Source organism: Suncus etruscus, chromosome 10 (genome assembly GCF_024139225.1).
Source record: "Suncus etruscus isolate mSunEtr1 chromosome 10, mSunEtr1.pri.cur, whole genome shotgun sequence".
NCBI lineage: Eukaryota > Metazoa > Chordata > Mammalia > Eulipotyphla > Soricidae > Suncus > Suncus etruscus.
This window is the reverse complement of record NC_064857.1, coordinates 23,431,166-23,457,506: the sequence shown is the minus strand read 5'-3', so window position 1 is coordinate 23,457,506 and position 26,341 is coordinate 23,431,166. Positions and strand designations below refer to the sequence as shown.

Below are 26,341 nucleotides of genomic sequence, written 5' to 3'. Positions count from 1 at the left end.
ACCAAGTCTTGGCAACTGAAACCAAAAAAAAAAAAAAAAAAAAACTCTTGAGGTACTCATTAAAGCAAAATAAAAAAAAAATAATACCAAAGCAATCTTAAATTCTTTGATTTTAACTTTGAACAGGAAAACTTTTAGCTTTTCATTAATCACTGGGATTTCATTGTTTCAAGCCTAAACTATTCAGGTTTTGCAGGAATTAATAACAAGCTTTCAAAAATCATCATTTACTAGTTAAGATTTTCTAGCCTATGTTATTCTCAAGAACATAAGTAACAAAAATATACTTTAACATGAAAGCAATTGATAGCCATTCGCTAAAAGCTAAATGGGGAAAGTAAAGCTTGATTTTATGCAAGTAAAATAAGTTAAATTGATAACATATTGGAATCATTTATTGACACAATAAATATTTTGTATCTTTGAGTCATCAAATTTGAGCCTGTTAAATCTGAAGGTCTTTTGACTTGTTTTTTGGTAAAATGTTATTCATCCTCTTTGGTAATCATTTGTACTGTTTGAAATGGTATTCACCCCCCCCCACCATGTGGCAAAAACAAAAAAAATAAAAACTCTTAAAATGTGAATAAAAATATATTTATTATAATAAGACTGTTATATAAATTGGAAAATTTCCAACTACATTTTCAATATAATTGCTTAAAAACATTTTTTAATGGGGCTGGAGACAGTACAGAGTTAAGGTACTTGCTTAGTGCACAGGTGAGCCAGTTCCATCCTGGATACTCTTTGTTGCTCCCTGAGCACTGCCAGTTGTAAGCCTTGAGCATCACTGAGAATGAACCCTTCTTCCCCCCCACGCAATGTTAAATATAGGCCTTAAAATATTAATGGGAAACATGAAGTTTCTAACATTGATGAGACTCAAATAGATCTTTTTTTTTTTTTTTTGGTTTTGGGTCACACCCAGCAGTGCTCAGGGGTTACTCTTGGCTCTACACTCAGAAATCACTCCTGGCAGGCTTGGAGGACCATATGGGATGCCAGGATTCGAATCACCGGTCTTCTGCATGCAAGTCAAACGTCCTACCTCTATGCTATCTCTCCGGCCCCTCAAATATATCTTAATAATTTCAGAGGAATTAAATTTATCACAAAAACAACTTTGCCATTTAAATTAATATGGAATGAGAATATTGCTTTTCTCAGACTCTAAGCCTTGAAAATAATCTTAGATGTTGCTGCTTATGGAATTTTCATAAGTCAAAAAATTGTTTCATCCATTGCTGCCAAAATTATTCTTTGTAAAAATTACAATATGTAAACAATCTAGAATAAACATTGGATAGTTCATGGCAATTTCATTGAAATTATTTAAAAGTTTGTGGAGTAAACATATAGGGCTGTGTAAGACTGTGGATATATCTATTATCTGTGTATATTTAAAAGAAAATATTTTAGAAATTGGGGAATGTAAGATCCAAAGCACCAATACCTTTAATTAATAAATTACCAAGAAAAAATAAAGGATGATGTTATGGTAATTTTAGTGCAAATAAATAAATACTTCACTTCCATGTGAGCTACCTGGTGAATGGGAGTCTGCCAAGAGGAAGGAGAACATAAGCCACAGGAGCCTTTTGGGGTTCCTCAAGTCAATATACAAAAAAACAGGAATTGTTTTTTTTTTTTGTCTTGTAAACCTGACACTAAATTTTTCTTTTCCATTTCATAGCGGGGAAATGACACCCATTCAACCACCTGGGTTGAACGATTTTTGCCTGGCTTTGATGTATTAAGTATAATTTGATAAAAATTGAGCATGTTTCCAAATACATTTTGAAATATTTACATGACAATCTATATAAAAATGAAACTGTGAACATCTGGGCAAGAACAGTGGTCGACTCGTCGAACCTTTTTCCAAGTTCCTTGACATCGAGGGTTGCCAATTGCTTGCCAGTGGAGAGTTTGACTTCTGAAATGATATAATATTTTGAAAATGTTAGTTATAAAAAAATGTTAGTTATGCTGAAAGTGAACCAAAGAAGATTTTAATTTACAAAAGTCTCATTGAAGTTAAAAAAAAGTTAATAATTACACATGAAATTTTGACATAGATTGCAGTTTAACAATTTGGAAGAATAATCCATTTTCCCTTCTTGGGATTCAATCAAAGCAAAGTGCCAGTTAATCCCTTTTTGAGTACATCCTCACATTGAAAGAATAGTTTAAGGTTTTTGAGGCAGTGGCTGGTGGATGCTTTTTTGTGAGTAATCACTCAGGATCCGACCTCACCAGTGAATTCTACATCTTGGGATCTGACTTCACCAGTGTTTTTTTTTTTTCACAACTGGAGCCCAAATAGCGACCCAGGGATACAAGAAGACCCAGTGATAGTGAGTGATTTGACCCTCTGTGGATTATCACCATGACTGGCCCCTTGAGCTGGACTGAGTGTGCAGTGCTCTTCACAGGAATATTGATGCATATGGCCCCATTCTGAACATTTGAGTTGCTCTGGTCCATCTACCTGTATTTCTCTGACTATACATGACAGAGATTTTTCTGTGCACATGCCCTTGAGGGAAAGGATGCCTTCCCAGTAGTGACAAGCTCTCAATCTAAAGAACTTCCCAGGGCTGATAATTTATTTTTTACTGCTGGCACAAAACCAGAAAGATCATCATCTCTCACCAAAGATGATCTGGCTAGTGTCTCTGCAGACTCAGAATCAGTAAACAGCTCAACCATATATACCCTTGCACCCCAATCCCTGTGTGGACAAGCCAGTGCTGGAAATCCAAGTCCTGGGCACTGTCGAATGGTACAGTGTCTAGAATAATTATGGATTAATCAACTGAAATGACACCAAAAAAAAAGATGTCTTTTTTTTCACTAGTCAGCTATAAAGAGAAACAATCCTAGGAAGTTGCAGTGTCCCAGATTTCAATGCCCATCATCTTTTTTCTACCAGACGCGCTTTGTATGAGGACCTTAGTCCCCCAACCAGCAGCATCTTATCGAGGTCACTGATGGTACAGAAGCCAAAAATATAGCTCCATTGGAGGGGGCTCAAGCAGCAAGGCGAAGATTGGGTTTCCCATCCATATTCTGCACCAGGTAACAAAGGCCTTTTTATCCCAGGAGACCTTCAACAACCTACCACAGAAGATGGAGATGGAAAAGCCAAGCCTAGCCAAAGTCCAATTGAGGAGAAGCTGCTTTCAGAACTTCCTGCAATTCCAAAAATGTATCCTTCTTCTAGGTTAATCTCTTGACATTATTTGCATTGATCACTATATTGCTGGTTAAACTGTGTTTTATAGATCTAATAGCAATAATAATCTAATAAATAAAAATAAGTAAATCGAATAATAATCTAATAAACTGTATTTATAGATCTAATAGCAACTCTTTTCTATGTCTCACTGAAATCAGATAATCATGTGTCCTACTCTAGTGGTTTAATGTTAGTTTTCATAAATCTGGGGAAATGCATAATGTGGCTAATAATAATAATTAATAATAATAATGGTTCTCAGATATCCTAGTGAATAGTTCTCAATTGCTGTGATACTTTTTTGTGTGTATTATTTATCAACTTATTCTCGAATTTATTTTCAAATTATTTATATCTGCAGAAATTTTCTAATTATGTTGTTTAAAGAAGTCTATATAAAAGGAACATGGGTTCTCTATACACTTATTACAGTGCTTGGTGTAAGAATATTTGGATACTTGTGTTCAAATACATGTAGGTAAATATATCTACAGCAATGTGCTAATGTTTATGTTCAGAGAAATCTATGAAAAAATTGTGATATGTCTAAGAAAATGCTATTTAAAAAGCTTATTGTTTTGAGAATATAAGTATACAATCTATTCTATAATGTTTTTAAGCCAAGGCTACCCTCACGAGCAATAACTCCTAAGAATTAGCTACAACAGTAAATGGCTTAAAATATCCTCACCACCTTGCTCTCATGAAAAGTTACTTATTTCCTTCTATTATCCCAGCTTTTGCTGTGCCTATGCAAAATGGCAGCCACTTTTTAACTCTTTGTTTGTTTTTTTTCCTTTTTTATTTTTTTTTTTTTTTTTTTTTTTTTTTTTTGGTTTTTGGTTTTTGGGCCACACCCGGAGGTGCTCAGGGGTTACTCCTGGCTGTCTGCTCAGAAATAGCTCCTGGCAGGCACGGGGGACCATATGGGACACCGGGATTCAAACCAACCACCTTTGGTCCTGGATCGGCTGCTTGCAAGGCAAACACCGCTGTGCTATCTCTCTGGGCCCTTAATTCTTTGCTATAAGCTCTGATCTGGGGTTCTCCCCTATAGCAGAACACAATGTAGCATAACTTATCTACCCTTTCTCAATTCTTGTTTAACAAACAGAAAAGAGGTAGAAGTAGCTAATCACCTTAATCACATACTCTTTTTCTTTATTAACACTTATAGAATACATCTTGCTTTTCCTAATCTCTTCACCCTGTTTTACGTAGACACAGAAGTACACCCCTTGTTTTAATATTATTATTATTTTAATATTATCTCACACAAAGTCCACAACATACTCTCCCCTAGTGTGAGTCCATTTCCCACCTCCATTAAACTTAATTACTCTCTCGAAGCAGCTGATGATTGCTTTTTTTTGTGAGTACTCTACTCACCCAGGATCTGAACTCAACATTGACTGCTATATCTTGGGATCTGACTTTCCTGTTCAGGTGCCAGTTGTAAATGATGCTAATAAAGTCAGATCCCAGGATGTGGAAGTCACTGGTGAGGTTGGATCCTGGTCAATTAGAGTGCTCACAGGGAAGCATCCACCAGCCACTCAGTTTACTGTAGGTGGGAAATGGATATTTACATTGGGGAGAGTAGGGTGTGGACTCTTTCTCAGCTAATCGCATAGGATGTGAGATAGGAATGAAATAGGGTGTGTGTTCATGTGTTTGGGGAAGACAAGTGGGGGTATTGGGGAAAGCTGGCGTGTGTTCTGGGTGTTAAAATAAGGTATGTGCTTAAGGTGAATAGCGATAACATCAGATACACATACCCTCAGATACACACAGGCCTAATTCACTTTCTTATAAAACTCATATCACTTAGTTCTCACTCCAAAATTTAAAGGAACTATGATTGATTTCCTGAAATGATGACCCACTCAATATTTTTGTCATCATAAACTTGTTTATGAACTATACCCTAACTAAAGTTTTATTCTTTATCAGGTTCTAAGAATGACCTGTGCATTTTACATAGTATTTGTAAATAAACTAGGAACTGACAAATAGTTTTCATCTATATTTCAAAGGATCTTTTGTGATAAAATCATGGAACAATCAATGTATTTGCATTTCTACATTATTTAACTAATAAAATGTAAAAAATATATATCAGGTGTTTAAGATGTGATAAAATCTCAAATAAAATGCTGAGTGAAGTTAAGATAGCCAGATAAGCACTACTCATTGCAACATAGAGAAAAAACATGATTTTATTCTATTCTATTTTATTTATTTATTTTTGGATTTTAAAGCACACCTCGTTGTGTGTTCAGGGCTTATTTCTGGCTTATTTCTGCTCAGAGATCACAGATAGTATAAGTAAAGTACCATATATGTTGCTCAAGAGTGCCTGATTAAGCTACATGAAAGAGAAGAACTTTATGCACTGTACTATCATTTATGTACCCCTTCATTTCCTAAAAGTCACAATTTACTTAGAAGAAAATCCATTTAAAAGAGCAACATATAAGTGTAGGTTCAAATGATAAGTGTAGCATTTGGAATAAATGGGAATCTATTTATAATTAGTACTTCTCAATTATTTTTCAAATAATTAAGACCTCTATAAATATTGAAAATTCAAAACAGATAATTAAATAGCAATGCTCAAATTTTTAAATCTCTACTAGCTGTGGAAAATATTACTGACAATGATTTCAGGTATACTGTGTTTTTTTAAAACTAAGAAATTTGTATTAAAGCATTGTTAAATATTTTCTAAAAGTAATGTTAAAAAAGAATAACATGCATTAAATCTTTGTAATCTCAAAAGTAATATACAATCATATTACAATAATATTGCATTAAATTATTTCTACCCTGATATACAAAAACTTTTTAAATAAAAATTAATCCCAAAATTAAAAAAAAAGAAAGAATAGTTTAAGGTTATCATATCTATTTCTCTTTCTTGATCTCTGTATATAAAGAGGCATGTCAAGTTTCCTTTTTCATGTATATTTAAATTGAAAGGGAACCTATATCAAATGATCTCTTGTAATCCTCTCACTCCATTCCATAATGAAAAAATGGAAGAAGTTAAAAAAAACAAAGTCAGATAATTGAAATCATTTCTGTAAAAGGCACTGGTATAGGGACCAGAGTAGGTAAGATGGTTGCATTGCAGCCAGCCCACCTGGGTTCAATCCCCATCATCCCAGATAGTGCCCCAAGCACTGCTAATATTGATTTCTGAATGCAGAACCAAGGAGTAACCCCCTGAGCATTGCAGTGTATGACCCGAAAATCAATAATAATAATAATAATAATAATAATAATAATAAAGACACTGGTACTTCAGTCAGAATTCAAGGCTATTCATGGATACCAATTAAGTTATGAATTTAAACTCAAAATATGAATGAAAAATATTAATTTTAGATATTTCATTTCTATTTGACTCATTGAGCTGTTCAAATGGAATACTCAAATGGTATAAGCACTATTAAATATAAATTTAAGTCATTGAATGTTAAAATATACCAGAGAAGTAATGGCTAACTATATAGATCTATATTTTATTTTCTAACCTGTATTTTTACCAGTTTTATCTAATATACTTAAAACAATAATCCATGTGTGACATAAATTGACCTTTGTGCAAAAATTGTCCAACATGAGATCTGTCTGTTAGTTATGAATAGTGTTATCTGATTTAACTGATAAATAAGTATAGGACTTGGGCAGATTTTCATGATGATAAAATATGTTGAAGGGTCAATTTTTCCGAATGATCTATTATCCTACAAAGGTCGCAGCAAGGCCCAACACACCATCATTCCAGCCATGCTTTACCAACTACCCCATTGAGCAGAGGCTCTGAAACTTCGTTGTGAATATAAGTCATCTGGGCAGAAGTCAACATAGTAGGAGCTACAAGTCAAATCCAGCCCACCTTACATTTCTGAAATGTGTGAATTAAGAATGACTTTTTTTTTTCTTTTGTTTCTTTGGGGCAGCTCCCCAAAGAATTCAGGTATTACTCCTGGATCTGCACTCAGAAACCACTCCTGTCAGGCTTGGCGGACCATATGGGATACCAGGGATCAAACCTGGGCTGGCTGCAACAAGGCAAACACCCTACCCTCTGTGCTATAGCTCCAGCCCCAAATTAATAATGACTTCTACATATCTGAAGAGTTGAGAGAAAATCAAAATATTTGTTGCCATGAAATTTACACTTTAGTTCGCATAAATACAATTTCATTAAGCAAAGTCAAGTTCATTTGTTGATGTAATGTCAATGGCTGCTTTCGTGTTGCAATGCAAAGCTGAACAGCTCTGAGACACCATATAGCTTGCCAACAATATTTTCTATCTTGGCTAGGGAGCGAACTCAGTGATAAAACACATACTCAACATGTGTGAAGCCGAGTTTGATCTCAAGCACTGCATGATTCCCAAGTAGCCCTGGTCTCAAGCTCAAGCAAACATCTTATTAAATAATAGATATTAATTTCAAAATATATTTACTATATTATGCAGTTCCCTAATCTAGAAGATTGTTAAAAATTTACTCTCAAATTTTTATTTTATTTACTTATTTATTCTGATTCTGTTGGTTTCAGTTAGGTCTCAGGGATTTGTACATGTTCCTCACAATAAATCTTCATTGCTTCTAGGATCAGGATGTGGCTCAGATCCCTGACACTGCAAAACAGACAAAACCTAACTCTGTTTTGATATAATCAGGAGGTCATTTGAGTGATTGGTCTGGATGCCAATAATAAGTTTTACTCACTAATCTCTGAAAAAAGTCTCAGAGTCTCACCGAGTAAACTGGGCACTAGATTCTGAATTTGCTCACTTCTGACCCTGCCATCTGACTCTTTAGATCAGAGAGTTGATGTACTGGCCACTGTCCAGCACAGGGAGAAGATAGGCCTTTCTAAAAGAATATTAGGAGTGCGGGAGCCATCATATTGCAGCAAGGTGTTTGCCTTGCACATGGACAATCACAGTTTGATTCCCAGAACTCCCTTGGACCCTTGGACCCCTACCAGGAGTGATACCTAAGTACAAAGTCAGAAGTAAGCCCTGAGCACAGCCAGGTGTGGCCCAAAAAGAATAATAAGAAAAGCCCTTCAACCACTTTCTCCCTTACCCATCAGAGTCCAGGCCATCTCCAGAGCAACGGTGGCTTGTGGCATTCATAGCAGGGGGTTGACAATCAACACACACTGTGTACCCCGCCCGAATATACTGCATCCATCGAGTCAGGGGTCCATAATCCATAGTACAATGAGGTGTGTATGATTCTGTCTTGAACTCCATACAGTAACTAAAGCAAATCAAAAGGGAACAAATCACTGGCTGTGTATTTAGATGGCATTACAGACTCTGAGGAAGACTACTCCACAAGGATGCCTGACTCCAGAGAAGGCAGCACAGGGCACTGCTGCCATGAATCCAGCAGTTCCAGACACCCCAGAAAGCTTTAAACTTTCTGAACTCCAATGGTGTTTGACTCAGAGTTTCAGGTAGTCTTTTTACTGATTTTGTTTTGAGCCCATGACTAGATGAGCCATCTAGTCAGTATAAATTTGTAGACATATTCTGTCTCATCTAACTACTAAATTGCATGTAAAAGCATATTTTGTTATTGAAAACACACCCTGATCAACTTTACTACTATCTTAGAAATTAAATAAGTGCTTGTTTGGGCCTGAAAATATACAACTCCAGGAAAGCAAATTGTGACACTTCACACCAGCACCACATTTTTCTGTCACAAATGCCCCCTACTCACTTATCCAGCTTATTAGCAAGATCTGGTACCAAAAATAAAAACTTTGAGCATCAAAGTTGTCCTAGGCATTAATGATGATGAAAGGAAATGGGAAGTTGAGAGGTGTTTTTCTTATATAGTTTTTCTAGTTTTTCCTATATATTTATATATATCATATGTAATATATATTAGATATACATATTTTCGTATATATCTAGTTTCATATACATAGAGAGAGAGAGACTTTTTCTTTTTTTTTTCTTTTTTTTTTTTTGGTTTTTGGGCCACACCCGTTTGACGCTCAGGGGTTACTCCTGGCTATGTGCTCAGAAATCGCCCCTGGCTTGGGGGGACCATATGGGACGCCGGGGGATCGAACCGCGGTCCGTTCCTTGGCTAGCGCTTGTAAGGCAGACACCTTACCTCTAGCGCCACCTTCCCGGCCCCAGACTTTTTCTTATATACACTGAACTGAAGGAAACCCTACAATGGACCAGGGTAAACTTGGACCTATTCAGATATGGGTAAATTATTTTAATGGTTTAAGACAAGTTTATTGTTTAGTTTCATGTTACAATAGCATTAACTTTTATGAGTTGATAAGCAGAGTTACTGTACTATCAACAACAAAATGCCCGGATCTTCCATCTCTACCCCTGATCTCCCTCTTTCATTTCTCTTATAGCAAGAACATTAAATGCTATGTTGAATAACAGCAGTTAGAGTGAACATTCTTGTTTTGGGTTTTATCTTAGAAAAAATCTTTCAGGTTTCTCCATTAAGGATGATGTTAGCTGTGAGTTTGTTTGTATAGTCTCATAAGTTCATTTATTCTGTGGAGGGTTTTTCCTCAGAACAAATGTCAAAATCTCTGCATCTACAAAACAGCTCATGTGGTACTAAACTTCCCTTAGTTTTTTTTTTTTTTTAACTTTCCTTAGTTTTGAAAAGATTTAAAAGGATCATCTTTAAATGAAGGATAAAATGAAATCGTCTTATTCAGCATTTCTTGTAGGATGTCAGACTTCAGATATAGAAAAATCTATGTTTCATAGAAACAAACAGGAGGATTCTCAACTCTGTGGCATATCCTCCTCTAAGACCAGAGGTCTGTGCACACCATTAAGATGAAACCCAACTACAAACATGCTTGTAATCATCTTGCTTAAATAAGATTTTTTTTTTGGTTTTTGGGCCACACTGGCGATGCTCAGGGGTTACTCCTGGCTGTCTGCTCAGAAATAGCTCCTGGCAGGCACGGGAGACCATATGGGACACCGGGATTTGAACCAACCACCTTTGGTCCTGGATCGGCTGCTTGCAAGGCAAACGCCGCTGTGCTATCTCTCTGTCCCCAAGGATTTATATTAAAAAAAAAAAAGATGAATTAAATAAGGTAGTGTACCCAGAACCAGTTCCAATGGTTGGAGCACATAGCCACGACAGCATGCTTGTGCACTGTAATAAAGAATACTGAGTGTAAATAAGAAGGGAGCCCAAAAGGAAAAGATAACAAGCTTAATGGGTATCTCTATACCCATTAAGACTCAGACTTTCTTCAAGCCAATAAAAGCTTTTTCTCTAAGATAAGACCCAAGACAAGAATGCTCACTCTTCTTGCTGCTTTTCAACATAACATTTAATGTCCTTGCTATAATACTTAGGAAGAAAGAGAGAAGATATGGATTAGGGGTAGTGATGAAGAATCCGTGCATTTTGTTGGTGGTGATACAATAAATCTGTTCATCAAGTTCATAAAAATTCATTCATAACTATGTTACCTAAACAATAATATGGTCTTAAACCATTAAGAAAAGTTTGCCCATGTCTGGATGGGTCCATGAGACCAACGAAAGAAATTTTGCCCCTGCTTGAACACATTAGAAAAACATAATTTAAAAATAAAATAAAGGCAAGAAAATCATTGAATTACCCAGGAACTTCTCTGTGTGAAGACCAATTTGGAGATGGAACTTTCCTCGTCCTCTCCTTGTTGAATGCAGAGGTAGTTATAAAGGCAGGAACTAGACAAAAAGAGAACATATATGTGGTGATTACCACATGCATTCATTCCCGTCAAAAGTCCTCTGTCTAGGGCAAGTAAAGTGGCTCAGTGGTATAGCATTTGCCTCACTGTGTATCCAATGCTCATTTGGATATGATTACTGGTGCCACCTAAAAGAACAATAAACTACAGTCCTTCATCTCTAAGACCAGAGGTCTATGCACAACATTAAGAGTGTAATGCCCCCCCAAAAAAGAGTGTAATGTCCCCAGAACCAGTTCCAATGGTCAGCGAGAACACATAGATGCTTGACAGAATGCTTGTGCACTATAATAAATATCACTGAGTGGGAACAAGAAGGAAACAAAAGGAAATGATAATGAGTTTAATGGGTAATGGGAATAGGGAAGTGGGAGGTGACATAAATTATGAAGAGAGTTGTTTTTATTTTAGTTGTTTTTTTTTTTCAGTTTTGAGGCTACACCTGGTGATATTCAGGGGTTACTCCTGGCTATGCATTTAGAAATTGCTCCTGGATTGGTAGAGGACCATATGGGATGCTGGTGGATCGAATCATAGTCCATGGCTAGCGTGGGCAAGGCAGATGCCTTACTGATTGTGCTACTGCTCTGGCCCCTGAGGAAAGTTGTTTTTAAGGGGAAAAAATGAAAGGGAAAGGTAGGAACCAAAGGAGAAAGGGAAAAGGGGGAGAGAAGAAAAAAGAAAACAGATGCATATATTTATATGAATACATAATATTTATGTAGACTGAATAGATAGCTCAATATATGGATATATCCAGAGAAAAAAGAAATGAAGAGGGGACAAATGAGATCAAAGGAAGCAAGAATTCCTTCCTCCCATGGAATGCAGTTCTCTCAGGACCCTGGACCTTTCCAGATTCTATAACATAGATATGACCTACCTACCAGCATAGAGATCTCCCACATCACTCTCAGGAATGAGATGGCAAAGTGGACCTTTCTTCATCCTTCTCCTCTTCCTTTCCCAACTTTAATGATATTCAGGGTGGGAAAGCAGGAAAGGAACCAGTATTGAATAGCTAGATCATTCTTTAGGGTACGAACTGCCTTTACTTCAGCCTTTCATCTTTTCCTCTTTCTGTAGAATTTCATTCTCCTTTGAAATACTATCCTTCCTTAATAAAATAGAGGAAGGAAGGAAGAAAGGAAGGAAGGAAGGAAGGAAGGAAGGAAGGAAGGAAGGAAGGCAGGAAGGAACGAAGGAAGGAAGGAAGGAAGGAAGGAAGGAAAGGAAAGGAAGGAAGGAAGGAAGGAGGAAGGAAGGAAGGAAGGAAGGAAGGAAGGAAGGAAGGAAAGATAAAGAAAGAAGGAAAGAAAGAAGGAAGGAAAGAAAAAGAAAAAGAAAACAAAAGAAAGAGAAAGAAAGAAAGAAAGAAAGAAAGAAAGAAAGAAAGAAAGAAAGAAAGAAAGAAAGAAAGAAAGAAGAAAGAGAAAGAAAGAAAGAAAGAAAGAAAGAAAGAGAGAAAGAAAGAGAGAAAGAAAGAAAGAGAAAGAGAAGGAAAGAGGGAAAGAAAATTGGGAAAGAGAAGTGGCCAAAGGAAAAAAGGAAGGAAAGAAAGGAGAGAGAACCAAAGGAAGAAAGAATGAAGTAATGAAGAAATGCATAAGACTAGGAGTTCTTTCCTCACGTCTCTCTGCTCTCCTCTTTAGTTTTGTTTTTATTAGTGTGACATCTTCCTGTCTCATTTCTATGAATAGGAAGGCATCTGTATTTTCATGGCGCTCCTAAAGAGAGCATGCTGATTACACTCTGCTGTTACTCAAGAAAGACTCAGGGACTTGAGCCTTTTTTCATCATTGTCCTCACATTCCACACTGAGCTATATAGTTCAATGAATGAACGAACGTGTGAATAAACAAGTGAATGAATGAATAGCACACTGAACTTGTGTGTGTTCAGTTTCCGTGAAGTCTTCCAATTCTACACTAACACTTCTGCTAAGATAGTACACTTTTCCTATCTTTCATCTCAGAAACTGGAGTACTAAAATCCCTTTCACGTTGATGTATGGGAAAGCCAAGATCAGAAATACAACAAAATGGTTGGGGTGTACTAGTTAGTGGAAGGATGAAGGTGTGGTACTGGAGCAAATCATGCATATCAATCATAGTATCACATTAAAAAATGGGGGGAATAAAAATGTTTAAATAAGATGCTCAAAGCCAAAACTGGAGCAATAGGGCCGGAGAGATAGCATGGAGGTAAGGCGTTTGCCTTGCGTCCAGAAGGACGGTGGTTCGAATCCCGGCATCCTATATAGTCCCCCGTGCCTGCCAGGGGCGATTTCTGAGTGTAGAGCCAGGCGTAACCCCTGAGCGCTGCCGGGTGTGACCCAAAAACAAAAACAAAACAAAACAAAAAAACCTGGAGCAATAGTGCAATAGTACAGCAGATAGAGCATTTGCCTTGCACCTGGCCATACCAGGTACGACCTCTGCAACCCCATATAAGTTCCTCAAGCCCTTCAGGAGTAATTCCTGGGTGCAGATCCAGTAGATAGAAACCTTGAGCACCACAGTTTATGGTCCAAAAACCCAAAGGAAAAATACAGATGTTTCAAGCCTGCATCTTTTTCATTCAGTTGGCCTCTTACTGCCACAAGGTGGCAGCACTAGATCTCTAGTAGTATTTCTTACTGCGGCATCATTACCGGAGACTCTTAGAGGGGTTCAACAGCTGGTAGCCACTTGCTCTAAGATTTATGGTACGCGCTTATCTCAGCTGGGTTGGCTCCTAATCTCTCCAGCATAATATTCATCCCCATCTAGAGTGAAGCTTAAAGACCCAACGTTTTGGCTCTCTCTGGTTGCACTAATAATTTGTTTCCAAAGAAAACATGTCATGCTTTCTAAATGTGACAGCAGCTTTGAAACTTCTCAAATCCACTGATAAAATTAAAATGAACAAGTGAGAGCATTTATGTTAAGATCTTTTTTTTTATCTTTGAGCCCTAATTGTCATAAACACAAATAGCTAAAGGATTTTTTTATTTCCCCACATATTATTTTTATTTCTGCTGCTCTGTTATAGTATGTGTTTAGTCACTTTGTGAAAAACAATACATTTACTCCTAAATACATGTTGCATTATAATGAACTTTAAAATTATTGGAATGTGTTTTTTATGTTGTTGTTTTTTGTTTGGGGCCACACTTCTTGGTGCTCAGGGGTGACTCCTGGCTCTGCTCAGGAACTGCTCCTGGCTGGGTCAAAGGACCATATGGAATGCTAGGGATTGAACCAAGGCTGGCTGCGTGCAAGGCAAATGCCACTACCCTCTGTGCTATCTCTCTGGTACCTGGATTGTTTTTCTTTTTCTTTTTCTTTTTTTTTCTTTTTTCTTTTTCTTTTTTTTTTTTTTTTGGTTTTGGATCAAACCCGGCAGTGCTCAGGGGTTACTCCTGGCTCTATGCTCAGAAATCGCTCCTGGCAGGCTCAGGGGACCATATGGGATGCCGGGATTCGAACCACTGTTCTTCTACATGAAAGGCAAATGCCTTACTTCCATGCTATCTCTCCGGCCCCCTGGATTGTTTTTCTTTAGCTCAAAAGAATTTCCTGAGTTAATAGCTCAGGACAAAAAATTTAGTTAAGTAAAGACCAGTTAAGTTAAAAGCAAGGCCAGATAAATAATACAGGGCATAGGACATTAGCCCAGTTGGGCCAGAGCAATAGTACAGCGCAGGTAAAACACTTGCATTGAATGCAGTCAACCTCCTGTAGCACATATAGACACATATAGAACACCATGAGTGTTCCCTGAGCATAGCACCAGGAGTAAGCACTAAGTACCACTGGGTATGACCCCAAACCAAAACAATATACATATGTATTTGCCTCACATACACCTAATCCAGGTTCTACCCCTGACTCCCCATAAGGTTCCCAAGGCCCACCAGGAATGATCCCTGAGCACAGCCAGATGTAACTCAAACTCCCTTCCCCTACACATAAAAAATATATATTTGGGTAAAAAGAAATGTTTTTTAAAAAACTTCATACACACACATATGGGCTTGGGGTCCATACTTTGTAGCACTGTAGGGTTACTCCTGGCTCTGCACTCAGAAATTGCTCCTGGCAGGTTCGGGGGACCCCTGGTTGGCTGCGAGCAAGGCAAACATCCTACTGCCAAGCTATCACTTCAGTCCCCCCGCAAAATCTTTCTAAAGGAAGAAAAAAATCTCACAAAGAGCCTCACCCTGAGATGCTGGGAACTTGGGGTTACTTTTATATAGGCCTGGTAGTTTGGTAGTTGGGAGTCACCAATGCTACTTCCAGAGGTACTGGGAGTGGAGAGCATGTTATGCTGAGGTTAGGAGTAGGGGGAGGAATAGGGGTACTCACGGTGAGCACAGGACAGGAAAGATTGCATTCTGGCTACCCTCTGATTTACAAAGTAGCTTCACATCATAGGTTTATCCTTCATCTCCCAAAATTTATAAAGATATTTGGGCTGGTGAGATAGTACTGTAGTTAAGTTACTCGCCTTGCACTTGGCCAACCAGGGTTCAATATCTCTCAACCAAATCAGGAGTGATATCTGAAGACAGAATCCTAAGTAAACCCTATGTATCTCAAAGTAAACCCTATATACCTCAAAGACATAGATATTTGGGCTGACAAACTAGTTCAATGAGTTGATAGAAAACTTCGCATAAAGGAAGCCCAGGTTCAATATCCCATACCACCTGTGACAAAGTATCCCAAGTATTACTGGAAGTGGCTCTCAAGTCAAAGATCAGCACACATTTTTTGGAAAGCTACAGTTTCCACTGGCACAGAAGATGACAGTTTTACTCATAGGAAAACATGTCACCTCTTAGGTTCTAGGAGGTAAGATAAAGGATATACAGTCAATTATCAGGCAAGTGTCAATGCAGAAGAAGCTTCTATTTAAAACCAACTTTCCAGTTTCAAAGTCAGGTACAGCTAAGACCTATCATAAAAGCAAGGCTGTGTCCTCAAAAATCTGTCTCCCCATGTCCTGTCCTCCACCCACCCCAGGCCTGGCAGGGTTTTTGAAGACAAACATCTCTCTCTCTATTGTGAGTACTCAGAAATTAGACCAGAAGCCAGATCGCCTGTAGCTCTCTGACCCGGCACCACTTTTTAATATTCCCCACAATTTAAATTTTATTACTGAAGAGTTGTGTGTAATTTAGAAATTATTTCTGCCTGCTGCCTACTGGCTGCATATGTGTGGAAGCACGTAGCCAGGTGCCCCAGGACAAAGGATTACCATAAAAGCTCATTCTCTTTCTGGCAACACTATTCCAATGAAATAGATTCTTTGTTGGCAGGTTATTCCCCAACTTTCCTGGCATCCTATCAGCCACCCATTGTTTCATGCTACAAAAGTCCCACTTCAAAAAGTGTGGCATCACACACCATTCCTTTGAACTAGAAAGTAAATTAATTTCATAAAGTTGGTGACACAATGGGGTGTCACAAATGCAGGCTTAAAACTATATGTCTGGGGTCCAGTGCTTACCTTGCACATAAATCTAGTTAGATCCTCAATACCACATATAGCAACCCAAAATCTGCCATGAGTGATCCCTATGCTCATAGCCAGCAATAAACCCTTAGCAATCACAGAGTGTGACCCCTAAATAATATCAACAACTCACTGGCCTGTAGAGAGAGTGGAGGAGAGAAGAGAATACAGGTTTCATTACTTATGCCTGCTTGGAAGCATAAAGTTTAAAAAGTAGGCTGATGGGGCCGGGAAGGTGGCGCTGGAGATAAGGTGTCTGCCTTGTAAGCGCTACCAAGGAACGGACCGCGGTTCGATCCCCCGGCGTCCCATATGGTCCCCCCAAGCCAGGGGCGATTTCTGAGCACATAGCCAGGAGTAACCCCTGAGCGTCAAACGGGTGTGGCCCAAAAACCAAAAAAAAAAATAAAAAAATAAAAAAAAAAAATAAAAAGTAGGCTGATGTCCTTTAAGGAAGAAAAGGCATGGAAATAATAAATTGTGTGATAAAACTCATTGTTAAAGTATTTTAATGTGTTTTGTTTTTTGTTTTGTTTTGTTTTCTGTTTTTGAATCACACCCAGCAGCACTCAAGGATTACTCCTGACTCTATACTCAGAAATCATTCCTGGCAGGCTCAGGGAACCATATGGGATGCCGGGATTCGAACCACCATCTTCTGCAAGCAAGGCAAATGCCCTACCTCCATGCCATCTCTTCAGTCCCTTTTTAAACTTTTTTTAACAATAAAAATACAACCATGCTAAGCCTGAAATGAAGCTAAATAAATGCAATAGTCATACCGTCATCAGAGAGAATATTTCTGTAGAATGTGGTCCCATGAGCTTTCATGTTTTACTTAGTTTTCAAAATCTGTAGATGCAATTTTTTGCTTCATAATAGCAGCATAATAATGAGGAGGTGAGGTGAACAAAGATGGAGCCAGGTTGAAATTTTGGTTGCCGTCACAAAGGCCACCACACTCTGACACCTCCACGTCCTTGTTTCAGTCAAGGATGATGATGTTGCTGTACTTCTTGAATGCAGAGAATAAGGGACTTACATCCCCCTGCTCCTAAATTTGTGACTATGGTACATAATGCAGCAAAAGTAAAATGAGGTTGCAAATGGAATTGAGGTAGTTTTCCAGCTGACCTTAGCATTTGGAAATGATTCTGCGTTTTCTGGGTGGGCTGAATGCAATTGCAAGATCATTTTAAGGGTTATCAGAGGAAGATGCAAAGTGGTTGCAGAGCAAAGCATGGCTGCTGACTGTGAAGATGGAGAAAAGGAATATGGACAGTGATGGAATAGTGACAACTGCCCAGAAACAAGTTCTCCTTGCAAGCCTTCCTGATTTTTTGTTGTTGTTTTTTTTTTGGTGGGGGGGGGGCATACCCCACGGTGACTCTCAGGGTTACTCCTGATCTGCACTCAGAAATCGTTCCTGGCTTGGGGGACCATATGGGATGCTGGGGAATGGAACCGAGGTCCGTCCTAAGTTAGTGCATGCAAGGCAGATGCCCTACCACTTGCACCACCACTGCAGCCCTGAGCCTCCCTGATTTTAACCCTCTGAGATCCAGGTCTTGACTTCAGGCTACAAAGTTCTAATATAACACGTTGGGTTAAGTTATGAAGCTTGGGTCATCTGTTAACCCTAACTTTATAAATTATTGACAAACAGTACTACAGCCACCATATATAGGACTGTGGCTGTACACACACACGCACGCACACACACACACACACACACATACACACACACATTCTGGGTGGGTTTTTCTCGAGCATTCTTTCTAGAGAGTGGTTCTCTTCATTTCAGCAGCCTTTGGCATTTTGACAGACTCGTCAAATGTTAGGATTAACTGTTCTTCCCCAAGTCTAATTCTTTACACTCTTATTTCACTGCGAGCAGCAACAAAAAGAAGCCAGACCAACCTTCATCGCTTTGCTTAGAAATATTAACAAAATATGCCTGCTCCTTCTTTATAAGGCTTACTTTCTGCATAACTGCAGGAGATAAATCTGCAAAGATTAGCTTTTATAAGCTGAGGATCCCTTTTCTTCCATGTAAAGTGAGAAAGGACCCTTTTCTTCTACATAAAATTAAGGACATAGACTCTGCCCCACCCCCAGTCCTGTAAACCTTTGATTTTATCCCAGAGAGACTCACACTGCAACCCCTGAGATCAAAATGAAAAATAACCCCTGAGATGAAAAAATGAATCAAAATAACTTCTGAGATCAAAAAGGGCTGAGATCAAAATGAAAAAAGAAACTAGCAAGTTCTTCAGGCAGGAACAGTTTTGCTTACCTTCCCCTTCCCCTCAAAACCTAAGCTAAGAGTACATTGAACCCTTACTCAATATTTTTGATTTGGGAAAAAGAGATAGTATGGGGGGGGGAGGAGTAGGACATGACTGACCTGAGTGAGATCCCAGACATCCCATATGGTCCACTGAGCAGCATAAGGAGTAATTCTTTTTTTTTGGGGGGGGGGGGTTGGGTTTTGGGTCACACCGGGCAGTGCTCAGGAAGGAGTAATTCTTGAGTGCAGAGCCAGGAGTAAGCCCTGAGCACCAACCCTGCCTTATTCTTTTTCTATTCACTTTGGGAACTGTGCCTTCTGAAAGTGTCCCTTGAATGAGCTGGTTACTATGCAGAACCAAGTTTGGACCAGGGGAGCAACTCTGGAAATCAGAGGCAGTAGGACTTCAGAGACTTTGTCAACACTGTCCAGGAATTCTTTACTGAGGTATGTAATGGGAGCAAGGAACTTGCATTTCTAACAAATTCCCAGGGGAGCCTGCCACTGCTGTTGAATTTGGAGGGCCCAGTTTAAGGCCTGCCATACTGGGATATTCCAGGGATTCTGTCCTCCCCCATAAACTGAAGTCATCAGACACCCCAACAGCTAGGTAAAGCTTGGAACACAACTAAGAGTTGCAAATGCTGGGGCCGAAGTGGTGGCTCAGCAGTAGGGTGTTTGCCTTGCACGCAGCTGACATAGGATGGACCACAGCTTGATCCTCAGTGTCCCTTATGGTCCCCCAAGCCAGGAGCAATTTCTGAGCTATTTCTGAGTGCAGAGCCAGGAGTAACCCCTGAACATCACCAGGTGTGGCCCAAAATTAAAATAAAAAAAAAAAAGAGCTACAAATGCCAAGCAGATCTGTGACTTTTGAGATGAGATTTATTCTGTTATCACAAAAGGAGGCCCTGGATAAGAGAGTGATCTGGTTACAACTGTCACCCCATTGATCTTCAGGGTTGATTTGGCTGATCTGGCTAGCTAGATAGGTGCCCCCATAGTCTATGTTCTCCTACAAATGGACCTTGAGAGCTTGTTTGGAGATTCTAGCAGGGGAGCACAGCTACTCATAGACCCTGGACCAGAGATTGTCAGTCTCTTTCACAGAGCGCACAGCTTCAGGAAGGACACTCATGGAGTGTCAAGCTTCCAAACACTCCAGACACATCCAAATGAGGCACTGGGCAGTCTGCCTTCCTTTAAAAAAATAAAAATAAAAATAAAATAAAAGGAGTTCCTGCAGAGACACTGAGCAATGGGGATGATCTTGGTTAGATTCCTGGCACCACATATGGTCCCCTGAACACAGATCCAGGAATAGGTCTTGAGCACTAAGTGTGGCAAAAAAATAGGGTGGGGGGGAGTGAGGAGACTATAAGCAAATATTGTTCCTATGAATTCTGAGTTAGTCACTAATACCTCTTAAGAAACCAACCAGATGGGGCCAGAGAGATTGCACAGTGGAAGGGCATTTGCCTTACACTCAGCTGACCAGGGACAAACCTGGGTTCAATCCCCAACATCCCATATGGTACTCCAAGACTGCCAGGAGTGATTTCTGAGCTAGTGCCATGAGTAACCCCTGAGCTAGGTGTAGCCCAAGAACAAAAAGAAAAAGGAATCAATCCAACCCTCTTGTAGGGTTCATGGGAGGCATGAGTGAGGGATACTGACCAGGGACGAACCTGGGTTCAATTCCCAACATCCCATATGGTACTCCGAGACTGCCAGGATCGATTTCTGAGCTAGTGCCATGAGTAACCCCTGAGTAACTGCTAGGTGTAGCCCAAGAACAAAAAGAAAAAGAAATCAACCCAACCCTCTTGTAGGGTTCATGGGAGGCATGAGTGAGGGATGATTGGGAATGTCTGGACATTTGGACTTGAGCAACTTGAAAACTTTGCACAGTCATAGGACCAGAGAACAGACAACTTCTAATAGAGATGGCACCCTTGGGGGCCTTACGTGGACTTGAGGTGCTCTTCCACTTGCTCTTGATCCTAGCTGGTAGTATTTTCTACACTGATTTTCCTGTTATCTTTTCCAAAAACCTGCCTTGTACTATTTTAAAGAGCTATGAGGGGCCCAGGAATCGAGGAGTTTGTGATAGTTTAAGAAGGAAAGTAGCTCTGAGATCTTATGTTCTATCGCTGAACACTATAATTGAAGGAATCTTCACTTTCCTAGAAGATCAACATTAGGCTTGAAGAACTATTTAAAAATAATCAAAACTGGAAAAATAATATAGGAGTTGAGGCACTTGCCTTGAATGTAGTTGACCTCATTTAATCCTCAGCACCACATATGCCTGACCATTCCCAGGAGTAAGTCTTGAATACCACCAGGTATATCCTACCCCCCCCCCCAAAAAAAAAAAAACCTTGTCCTATAAGCCACTACCCCCTTGTCTTCTGCAAGTCCCTTTTCCTTGCCTTTCTCTTCTGGTGTTTTCCCTGCACAGCTCTAAGCCTCTCAACCAGCTCAGTTAGTACTGAGGTAGTACTGAGATAGTACTCTAGCTACTGTTCAATAAAGCTATGTGTTCCCTGAGCCTATCATTTCCCTAGATCAGCCCCCCGATTTCTGTCCCTTCACAGGGGTTATCTGCTGTTTTCTGTCAGGTAGTGTGACATTTCTCAGCCTCATCCCATACCCTTAAGTCCCTTCTACTCTCTCCTCCTCAACTAGTTGTTATCCTGCCTCAAAATCAGGGAAAACCTGCTAGTTCCACATATTCACTGCACCACTCATTTTTTTTTTCTTTTTGGGCCAAACCTAGTGATGCTCAGGGGTTACCCCTGACTATGCACTCAGAAATTGCTCCTGGTTTGGGGGCCCATAAGGGACACCAGGGGATCTAACTGTGGTCTGTCCTGGGTCAGCCGCATGCAAGGCAAACGCCTTACCACTGTGCCACTGCTCCAGCCCCTTGCACCACACACTTCTTATGCATTTGCTATTAGTTGTATTCAATTGTAGCTTATTTTTCTTTATTCTACATGACAGTAAGTTCTGGGTCAACTTACCTGTCTGGCATCAAGGCAATTTTAAATAAATGTCTAAATATGGAAATTCAAAAAGTGGGGAGCCAGAACGATAGCACAGCAGTAGGGCATTTGCCTTGCACGCAGTGGCCTGGATGGACCCGGGTTCAATTCCTGGTATCCCATATGGTTCCCCCGGGCCTGCCAGGAGTGATTTCTGAGTAGCAGAGTCAGGAGTAACCCCCGAGTGCCACTGGGTGTCCCCAAATAAAATAATTTAAAAAGAGGAATAATAAAATGGTCTGCCATGTTGATATGAAAATTTCTGCTTATGAAAAGCATAAATCTTTGTGATCTTAAGATGTCAGAATTTCTTTCCATCAAGTTCCATCTACATTGGCTTTTTTGCTCATTTCTTCTTTTTTTTTTTGTTTTTGCTTGTTTATTTTTTTTTGTTTGTTTGTTTCTAGGACCACACTCAGCTGCATTCAGGGGTTACTCTTGGCAGTGCTCAGGAAAGGGATCATATGGGATTCTAAGGATCAAGCCTGTATCAACCATGTGTAAGACACATGCCCTACAGACTGTACTATTGCTCCAGCCCATTTTTGCTCATATTCTTATGAGTTAATAAGGTTCCCAACTCATTAAAAATCAAGCCCCGGTGTGGCCACCCTATAGCCAGAAATAATTTTTTGATGCTTATTTTTATTTAGAGCATCACACTTAGTGGTGCTTAAGGGACCAAATGGGGTGCACAGGATTGAATTCAGGTCAGCTGCATGCAAAACAATTGCCCTGCCCACTGTACTATCTCTCCAGTCCCAATTTTTGGTTTGTTGGCTTGCTTTTCTCTTTTATGTTTTGTTTTGTTTTATTTTTTTTTGTTTGTTTGTTTTGGGGCCACACCCGGCAGTGCTCAGGGGTTACTCCTGGCTATCTGCTCAGAAATAGCTCCTGGCAGGCACGGGGGACCATATGGGACACCGGGATTCGAACCAACCACCTTTGGTCCTGGATCGGCTGCTTGCGAGGCAAACGCTGCTGTGCTATCTCTCCGGGCCCGTTTTGTTTTATTTTTAAATTATAAATTTGATAATTGTCCAGTTGCTGTGACTTGAAAGGAAGAGTTCTGAAAGTGGAGAAATAGGTCAGTGAGCTGAGCACATGCTTCTGGACAGTTGAATCTAGGTACTGCGTCATTTCCAACACCGCTGAGGCAATCCCAGTGAAGTTGAGAAAAAAAAGATACACTATGTACCTTAAATATTACTGTAAAAGATTTGTTATTCACTTCAGCCACAATAAAATTAAAAAAAATGTTTCCTAAGCCAAAAAAAAAAAAAAGGAAATTAAAACAAATAGGTCGACAGGAACAGAAACAAAGTAAGAAGGGAAGGCGGGAGAAGAGAAAAAGAACAAGAAAGAATGAAGGGGAAAGAAAACAGAAATAAAAGAAGGATAAATAAATAAATGAAAGATAAATAAATATAAATAAAATAAATAAAAGATATATACATAAGTAAAAGAAAGAAAGAAGAAAGAGAAGAAAGAAAGAAAGAAAGAAAGAAAGAAAGAAAGAAAGAAAGAAAGAAAGAAAGAAAGAAAGAAAGAAAGAAAGAAAGAGAAAGAAAGAAAGAAAGAAAGAGAAAGAAAGAGAGAGAGAGAGAGAGAGAGAAAGAAAGAAAGAAAGAAGAAAGAGAGAGAGAAAGAAAGAAAGAAAGAAAAGAAAGAAAGAAAGAAAGAAAGAAAAGAAAGAAAGAAGAGAGAGAGAGAAGAAAGAAAAGAAAGAAGAGAAAGAAAAGAAAAGAAAGAAAGAAAGAAAGAAAGAAAGAAAGAAAGAAAGAAAGAAAAAGAAAGAAAGAAAGAAAGAAAGGAAGGAAGGAAGGAAGGAAGGAAGGAAGGAAGGGAGGGAGGGAAGGATAGAGAGAGAAGAAAGAAAGAAAGAAAGAAAGAAAGAAAGAAAGAAAGAAAGGAAGGAAGGAAGAAAGAAAGAAAGAAGAAAGAAAGAAAAGAAAGAAAGAGAAAGAAAAAGAAAGAAGAAAGAAAAAAGAAAGAAAGAAAGAAAGAAAGAAAGAGAAAGAAAGAAAGAGAAAGAGAGAAAGAAAGAGAAAGAAAGGAAGAAAGAGAAAGAAAAAGAGAAAGAAAGAAAAAGAGAAGCAAGGAGAAAAAAGGAAGGCGAGAAAAGAGATAGAAAAGTGGGGAGTAGGTGTTTTAGGTCTAAGATTCTAACATTTAAGCAGGGGTCTCAAACTCGCGGCCCGTGGGCCGTTTGCAGCCCTCCGTACATTTTGTGGCCCTGCCCTAGAGGAATCTTTTTTTGTTTTGTTTTGTTTTAGTTGTTTGGGTCACACCCCAAATGTTCAAGGCTTACTATTGACTTTGCACTCAAGGATCACCCCGACTTTGCCTCCTGCGGCCCCCAGGTAAATTGAGTTAATCCGTGACTATGGAGAGATGAATTACAGTGGCACAGAGGGATCCTAATGGGACACTTCACTATTCAATGTGAAATATTGTCTTCCTACCTTGGGTCTTCTGTGGCCAACTCAATTGCAATGACTCACCCCATATGATGCAGGAGCCCTTCCTGCCCAGCACAAGGGCAATGAGCAGGGAACCTCGGATTGCAAAACACCCAGAGAAAAGGTGGGGCGAAGGAGGCATTTGGACAGCTGGTCGCTGATTCCTTTACCAAGCAAGCATTTCTCCAGCTTTTTATCTTTGCGGGGGCAGCCAGGCCCATCCCATTCCCTGCAGTGCAGTCCTGGAGAAACATTCCCTTCCTGGCACCCTTCCACTCATATCCCACACTTCACACCCCTTCTTTTCTGGGGCAAAGAGGTGGCAGGCAAGCTGTCCTAAACTACAAAGGCCCTGATCACCCAAACCTCAGTACCAAAGCTGTGCCCACACTCCTGGCCTTGGGGCGTCGAGTACTCCAGGCAGCTGGCTCTCTCTTGCAGGGGAGGGCAGGGTTCACCCCCATTCTGGGCCTCTTGTTGCACCGAGCGCCTCCGCACACGGATGGATGGCTTGCATCGGTCTGCACATCCACTCCAAGGGCTCCACTGCCCCACGATGCATGGACGAGCTGAAAGACAACAAGGACGGATGGATCGATGGATCGATGGACGCTCACCTGAGTCAGGACAGCCAGCTGGCCTTGCTGTCAGGCTGGACAGGGCCACCCCAGGTTCCAGGCAACTCCCTACCCCCGTACCCTAGATAACTGAGAAGCAGGTGTCAGAGGAGGATTTTTTCCAGAAGCCTGGGGTGGATCTGAGTCAGAAATAGCCCTGAGTCAGAGATGGGACCTGCAGGGAATTTCCTTATACTCCTGGGCTTAAATCAGGGCGTGTGCCTCCTTTTTTGTTTGTTTGTTTGCTTTTTGGGATTTTTGGGGGGGTCACACCTGGCGGTGCTCAGAGGTTACTCCTGGCTCTGAATTCAGAAATCACTCCTGGCTCGATGGGATGCTGGGGATCGAACCTGTGTCCATCCTGGGTCAGCCACGTGCAAGGCAAACACCCTACTGCTGAGTTACCACTCCGGCCCAGGCTTGTACCTCCTTGATATTAATTTGAACCTTCCCAGCCAGGACCATTTATTCTCTAACAGACAGCCAGTGTCATTGCAAACTATGGGAAGGTGGAAAAAATATAAAAGTATACAAGACAAATCTTTCTTTTTTTTTCCTTCTTTTTTAAGGAAAGAAAGAAGGGAGAGAAGAAGGGAGGGAAGGAGGGAGGAAATGAAGGAAAGAAGGGAGGAAGGAGGAATAAAATGGAAGGAGGGAGGGAGGAAGAAGGAGGGAAAGAGAAAGGTGTAGGAATGGAGGAAAGGAGGAAGGAAGAGGATGGAGGGAGGGAAGGTTTAGAAGGGAAGGAAGGAAGGAGTGAAAGAGGAAGAAAGGAGGGAGTGAAAGAGAGAGGAAGAAAGGAGGGAGAAGGATAGAAGGGAAAAGGAAAAGCCAAATCTCACCAGCCCCAAATTCCATCACCATATCTCAACACATGTGTCTCGATGAGATACAAACTAAGACAGCAGAGAGGGACCTGGTAGTTAGTTTCTCCAAAATCTTCTCTTTACTGTGCACACACTCAGAAGCTACTGACTGGAGCTAGAACTGAGAGCTAGAACTGTGAGAGCTCACAAAGCCACAACTGCACATGGAGTCAAGCAAAGAGTTTGACCATAGGGTCCATTTCTCTCCATCTGTAAAATTTTTGTGGCTAATATAGTTAACATTCCCATTTAAAGACTTAAGGAGGGCAGGAAGATAGTTTAAATTGCCAGTGTGTGCACTGCATGCAGGAGACTTGGTTTTCTTTGATCCCCTATCTGGGGATCAAAGAAAACTGCATGGTCCCCGGCCAGGAGACACCTCCTCTCACCAAGTATATTGTTTGGGTGTGGCACCAAAACAATAAAGCAGGGAGGGGGAGCAAAACAATACCTAATACAAAAATAATACCTAAGGGCCGGAGAGATAGCATAGAGGTAGGGCATCTGCCTTGCATGCAGAAGGACT

At 40.0% G+C, this 26,341-nt stretch overlaps 1 protein-coding gene across 1 annotated transcript in view; it reads right to left on the bottom strand.

Annotated features, from left to right (window-relative positions):
* Positions 1–1,713: 1,713 nt before the first annotated feature.
* The window catches only part of SBSPON (somatomedin B and thrombospondin type 1 domain containing), a 44,317-nt gene continuing 19,689 nt past the window's right edge, over positions 1,714–26,341 (bottom strand). Inside the window, exons 2-5 of the mRNA XM_049781841.1 lie at positions 24,707–24,901; positions 10,915–11,005; positions 8,358–8,534; positions 1,714–1,939 (exon numbers count right to left, since the gene is read on the bottom strand). Of these exons, the coding sequence (XP_049637798.1) occupies positions 1,822–1,939; positions 8,358–8,534; positions 10,915–11,005; positions 24,707–24,901 (581 nt within the window). The 3' untranslated portion in view covers positions 1,714–1,821. The remainder of the gene's footprint in view (positions 1,940–8,357; positions 8,535–10,914; positions 11,006–24,706; positions 24,902–26,341) is intronic.